Source organism: Callionymus lyra, chromosome 11 (assembly GCF_982586985.1).
Source record: "Callionymus lyra chromosome 11, fCalLyr1.hap1.1, whole genome shotgun sequence".
NCBI lineage: Eukaryota > Metazoa > Chordata > Actinopteri > Syngnathiformes > Callionymidae > Callionymus > Callionymus lyra.
In genome coordinates this window covers 25,504,085-25,510,618 of record NC_141828.1, presented here as the reverse complement: position 1 = coordinate 25,510,618, position 6,534 = coordinate 25,504,085, and the positions used below count along the sequence as shown (strand labels likewise).

Here is a 6,534-nt window from a genome sequence, read left to right as displayed (position 1 = left end):
CTCTCCTTATTTAAATTACTTTTGTCCTTCTTAGCATCTGTGATTTAGCAACTGCAACAAAGGTGTGTTTGTCTTCTTACTTGAAGTCATGTGAGTCTCAACTTGTTGTCTTGTGACTGCAGCAACAAAAACAAAACCTACTTCTGGTCAAATAACCGACGTCTACTAAACAGTCAAACCCTTTGTTTCAAGACAAAAGTCACACAACTGAGCCCACAACGAGCAAATATCACATATCAGTCCATCTCTGTTAAAATGACATTTATAAAGTTAAAAATATATTTTCTCTTTAAAACCTGCAAGAATTGATCTCATCCTGTTTTCAGTGACACTCCGGAACTATAGGAAGTGATTTATGGAGGAAGTGCTGCTGCGGAATAACATCCTCCGGAACATCTATTGTTCGTGCAGGTTTCAGACAAAGACTCACAAGGTCTTCACACACACACGTGTGCAGTGGAAGATCACACATGTGTGTGTATGTTTGCACACGTTCAGACTGGTTATTGATTTGTCTTGTGATGCTGACAACAAAAGGTGAAAAAACATCATTGATTTTTGACTCTGACAAAGGATTTCTCTGCCATTTTGTCAAAGTAAAACAGAAAACAGTGTTTGACTCTATGGCAGTAAATCAGTGTCATCAAAATATTGAATGATTAAATGTAATATTTCAAATGTTGCAATATTAAATATTTTCTATTTAATTTTTTTTTTTTAAATAATCGGAATCGGTAATTTCTATATTAATAACTTGAAATAGTTTTTTTTACATAATTAAATGAGATAAATACAATTTTAATATAAATTGTTTATTGTTATAGTGACAGTTATTTTACATTGAATTTAATAACATTAAATTTAGAACATTTTTTTGTTCTTAAAATTAATTTATTGAACCTTTAAAAAAATATTCAATTTCCACGAAAAAACAATCTTTCATTGTACAAATAATTGATTTCAACTATTAAAATGAAGTAACTTTATAAAGTCTTGATTTTGTTCCACTAGTGCAACGTTTTATTGTATCATCAGAGAAACTGAGTCTTGATCATCAGTGTTCATCACATCAATTACAAATCTCGATTTATTCAATAAATAATTACACATTTTCTGAGGTAAAGCAGTGAATGTGATTTCAGTTTACTGGTCTTGTGATGCAGCCTCGCAGCAACAGGGGCGCATGTTCAAATCTAGTCGGAGGCATTGTGGTTCCTTCTTGTGCTCCTCCTTGATAGTTAAGTTTCCTCTCACAGAGAGTTATTGTTCACTCAATATTGCCCTCAGTTGTGATTGGTCATGATGCCTTTCACCTTAACTACAAAAATGTTTGATTAAAGGGAAAATTGTTTGATTACAGTAGAAAATAGTTTGATTGTAGAAGACATAATAATGAAGATGTCAGTCAGGGATCATGGGTGCAGTGTCTGAGGTGGTCTCTGGCTCATAGTCTCCTCCCATCACCTCCATCTCTCTTCCCACCGGCTCCTCCCTCTTCAGCAAACATCTCATCTCCTTCCACCTGCTCTCTTTAGGCAACTTCTCCGGCGTGGCTCGAGCGCAGGAGAATGAGTCCGACACACACACTGAGGTCAGGTCCGGCTCAGTCTTGGGGCTCTCGCTCTTCTTGCTGAGTATGAAGTTGAATATGGCCGTCAGCAGCAGCATGATCCCGGGGATGATGGCGTGCCACACTAAGACCGGGTGCAGGAAGCACACCAAAGACATGATGCTGTAGTAGAGGAACTTGTGGAAGCCTCCGACCTGAGACATCTTTCCCCACAACACGAAGAGCTGCCATTCTGGAGGACAACTGCAGGCACACAACTCAATACTGTTGAATTGAAACAAACTAACAACAAACTATTGAAACACCTTTACAGACTATGATACAAATGTACAAACTATTGACATTTTTCCAACTATTAAAAAAAACGTACTAAGTTTTGAAACACATTTACAAACCTTTAAAACAATATGTGTTTGAAAAGATCCAACTACTTCTCATTTAATTAAATGTACACTAGGGTTATAATGACTAAAAATAATAACATTGAGCATGAGTGATACAATAACTAATAATAAATTATGATATAATAATAATAAAGTTATCATTCAAGCAGACAAAAGCCTCAGCAGGACAGTCTGCAGTAATAAGTTCATAACAACCTTCATTAAATCACAGGCTCGTGGTCAGAACTCTCGGGATGGAACATATGAAGACAAAGAAATGAACATATACTCACGGCAAACATGTTGCCAGCATGGCATCCAGAAAGTAGGCCAACTCAAACATGGTGATGCCAACGGACGACACTCTGGAGAGATCAATGAAAAGCATCTTTCAAGAGGAGATCCTTGAAAGTTTTAATACCCATCACACAAACTACTCTCTGAAGACTCAGTGATGACAGATTACTCACAGCAGGTAGATGCCGAGACTGGTGAAGTCTGCTTGTTGTACAGTCTCCACACCCACAGAACACAGCACTGGAAACAAAGAAATCAAGCTGCAGCATAATTCTGTCCACCAGGTGTCAGACTTTACACACGTGTCGTTGAGTCCCTTTGAATGTTGACTCGATTCATCAGATTGGATTTCTTACATAAATATTATGTTTTTATTATGTTAATTACATTTATCAGAACGATGATGGTTGAATGTGATGTTTCACATTCTGAAACTTTTTTATTTTTTATTATTTCTTTTTTTTTATTCAGATGGGTTTTTTTCTTTTTAGGCTTTACATTATTTTTTCAATATTTAATTTAACAATTTTGGCATTGACAGTTTGAATTATTATTTATTTTGAATTATTAAAATGTCAAAATAAAAATAAAAAATATGGTTGTTTATGTATCTTGTGGTTGGCATAATTTAAAAGTGTAAAAATTAAAAAATTAAACATAGCATAAAAAAAGCAAATCAAAGTCTCAACATCTTAAATGTTACATTCAACCATTCAATATTCTGACACTGATATACTTCCAAGTAATATTATCTTGAGTTAAAACTATGCTTTTGTTGATTAATTAAATAGTATGGACAAAAACATGTTTTCACGCTCATGTCATAAAAGAGAGATTTCCTCTATAAGTTGAAGTTGCTTTATAGAACTTTTGAATCAAATTTACTTTTTTATTTGTTTATGTTTTTAATGATAATATATATAAAACAACACATTAAAGATCTTCTGAAGCTCGGCTGAAGTCTAGACTAAAGTTGTATTAACTCGTGTTTGACCTCATACACATCTTAGTTTCACTTTCACAAACAAATCAATCATATTTAAGGAGGGTTTTATCCACGAGTTGATTAAACAGAAAAAGAAACAACAGTTCAGAAAAAGGCCAGCTTGATGAAAAAAAGTAAAGATTTTAAACCTGATAGTTTTCTAAAGTTGCCCAACAAGAGAACAGAAGTTGCCAGAAGTCCCGAGTCTTGTGTCTGTGGATGCAGCATGTAAAGCAGCTGGATACGAAGTGGTGTTTGGAGGTAAATGTTTGCAGCTGTCAGGACGTCCTGGAGGGGGGCCAATATTATTTTAGGGAGCCAGTTTAAGAGCCAGCTGATTAAAAGATATTTGCTTGTTGTGGGGGAGAGAAAAAAAAGCATATTTTTGACCATAAAGCACGTCCAGAAAATGATTGGAAAATTAAAGTTTCAGAGAAGCTGAGTTGAAGAATAACTCTTCTCTACGGGCTAATGCTAAAAGTGAACTCTTCTTTATAAGATAATGATTAAGGCTAATTATTCTCTATAAGCTAATGCTAAAAGTGAACTCTTCTTTATAAGATAATGATTAAGGCTAAGTATTCTCTATAAGCTAATGCTAAAGGCTAACTTTTCTCTATAAGCTAATGCTAAAAGTGAACTCTTCTTTATAAGATAATGATTAAGGCTAATTATTCTCGATAAGCTAATGCTAAAAGTGAACTCTTCTTTATAAGATAATGATTAAGGCTAAGTATTCTCTATAAGCTAATGCTAAAGGCTAACTTTTCTCTATAAGCTAATGCTAAAAGTGAACTCTTCTTTATAAGATAATGATTAAGGCTAATTATTCTCTATAAGCTAATGTTAAAAGTGAACTCTTCTTTATAAGATAATGATTAAGGTTAATTATTCTCTATAAGCTAATGCTAAAGGCTAGCTTGTCTCTATAAGCTAATGCTAAAAGTGAACTCTTCTTTATAAGATAATGATTAAGGCTAATTATTCTCTATAAGCTAATGCTAAAGGCTAGCTTGTCTCTATAAGCTAATGCTAAAAGTGAACTCTTCTTTATAAGATAATGATTAAAGCTAATTATTCTCTATAAGCTAATGCTAAATGATAACTTGTCTCTATAAGCTAATGCTAAAGGTTAAATCTTCTTTATAAGCTTATGCTAAAGGTTAAATCTTCTTTATAAGCTTATGGTAAAGGTTAAATCTTCTTTATAAGCTAATGCTAAAGGTTAAATCTTCTCTATAAGCTAATGCTAAAGGCTACATCCACCCACTTTTTACCGCTGATCCAAAAACACACACAAGAAAACAACTTAAGACACAACAGGTAAACATTGTCACAATGAAAACTGAAACACATTAATACTAACTAAAATACTAACTGCAGACACAATGATTTTGTGATCTTACCTGTCGCTGTAGAAATCCCCAGAATCCTACAAGTGACTTCTACTACAGTCCACAGAGACTCTCCCATGACAAGAGTCTTCACTTCAACGGCTCACCAACGCTGACGTTTCACTGAGGAATGAACTGAAGACAAGAGTTTGGATGAAAAGAAGCAAATCATAGTTTTTAAAACATTTTTAAACTGAGCACAATTCAAAACTAACTTACTGGAGTGAGCCATGAAAACAGAGAAGCTTCTTAGCGGTTTGAAGCACACACATCCACACACACTCACACTGACTCACACACACCCACACACAGTCACACACACTCACTCACATACTGGTTCTAATCAGTTTACGTGAGCAGGCACACACACATACAGACACACATATACAGTACATACACTTATACACATGCACTTAAAGATGCACACGCACACACACGCACACAAACTCACACACACACACAAACTCATACACATAGACAGACATACCCACACATGCACAGAAACACACACATTTATTAACATACACACATACACACACACACACACACACACAAACACTCACTGACATACACACGCAACTGATGGAAGATGTGATTTTTGTTTCAGCTTGTTTGTTCAACTCCACTTTCTCAGCTTCACAGCAAAGTCAACAAGTCAACACATGTTAAACTGTGATGGTGTTTGAAGTATGAACAACACACCTTGACACTATGATGAGGTTTTAATGAAACCTTGAGTTAAAAAAGGACAAATTAACTAAGCTGTGAGAGTCACTGATCACACATACACAAAGACACGCATATGCACACAGACACACTCGCAAAGAAACACAGATATTTACAGGCACACGCACCCAAGCATGCACAAACACGCGCACTCACACAGACACACACACACGCGCACACACACACACACACACACACACACACACACACACCCCCCCACACACACACACACACACACACACACACACACACACACACACACACACACACACACACACACACACACACACACACACACACACACATTTGGTCAGGGGGCCAAACTAAATCTCTCTTAAGTCCTCAACAAAGACACATTTGTAGTTTTGTACTAGTTTCTCTCATTTCCGGCGAACACTTGACTTGAGCTGCTGTTTCTTCTACACATTCAATTCTTAACACTTTGTACACCTTCCAGAACATTCAGACATTTTTAAAGACTCTTGAAGGACTTTTATCTCAAGTCCACAACAGTTGAACCGAGCTTCTGATGATGATCACCATGATGATGACGATAAAAAAAAAATCTTCTTGAATATTACCTCTGCCAAGGAGGTTCTAAATCTTCATTTTTCTGTAGTTTTATTCTGACATCAGACGACCTTTCACAACACAGTTATGTGTTTGTAGTTACACGTGTGGATATTCAATTATTCACAAACTTATAAATATGTTCTCATTCCCAAAACTGATTATCTGTATTTATTAAGACAACATTCATCGTTTAAATCGGCTATTTCACGCCATTCAGAATTTTCTTTTTAAATAATTATGAGCTTGTTATGTAATGTAACGAACAAAAAGTGTCTGGTCGCTTCAAGTATTTCTCTACTAGGGTCACAGACAACAGACAACATCAAGTCAGATTGATCAAAGTGAAAATACAGAAAGAAAGCAGCTAAAGCCGGTTTCACTCATGTGATCACGTGATCGGAGTGTTCTCCTTGGAAAACAGATTAATAGAAATAAACTGTCACATGATTTGTTTATTTGAAGTTGGTTAACAAAACGCTTTTATTTTACAAATGTAATAAGAATTTGTGCGCGTGTTCAAGCTCAGACGATCAGACCATCTTCACAACATTATCAATACTGAGCGCTTTAAGCTGATTTACAGTTTTATTTATTATACTTGTTTAA

General features: G+C 35.4%; 1 protein-coding gene across 1 annotated transcript; it reads right to left on the bottom strand.

Moving 5' to 3' along the window:
- Positions 1–1,116: 1,116 nt before the first annotated feature.
- tmem72 (transmembrane protein 72) lies at positions 1,117–4,944 on the bottom strand. Its single transcript, XM_087802852.1, has 5 exons — positions 4,849–4,944; positions 4,642–4,764; positions 2,424–2,490; positions 2,247–2,318; positions 1,117–1,813 (listed from the first exon to the last, which is right to left on the bottom strand). Exons 2-5 carry the CDS (start codon positions 4,706–4,708, stop codon positions 1,402–1,404), a joined length of 618 nt encoding a protein of 205 aa, XP_087658978.1. The 5' UTR covers positions 4,709–4,764; positions 4,849–4,944; the 3' UTR covers positions 1,117–1,401.
- Between the last annotated feature and the right edge of the window lie 1,590 nt (positions 4,945–6,534).

What these genes read in the sequence shown, in the direction of transcription:
- tmem72 (XM_087802852.1), bottom strand. Translation starts at nt 4,708, where the DNA reads ATGGGAGAGTCTCTGTGGACTGTAGTAGAAGTCACTTGTAGGATTCTG. An exon ending in AGTCTCGGCATCTACCTGCT is followed by an intron (nt 2,319 to 2,423) that starts GTGAGTAATCTG and finishes TGATCTCTCCAG; the next exon opens with AGTGTCGTCCGTTGGCATCA. An exon ending in ATGCTGGCAACATGTTTGCC is followed by an intron (nt 1,814 to 2,246) that starts GTGAGTATATGT and finishes GTGTGCCTGCAG; the next exon opens with TTGTCCTCCAGAATGGCAGC.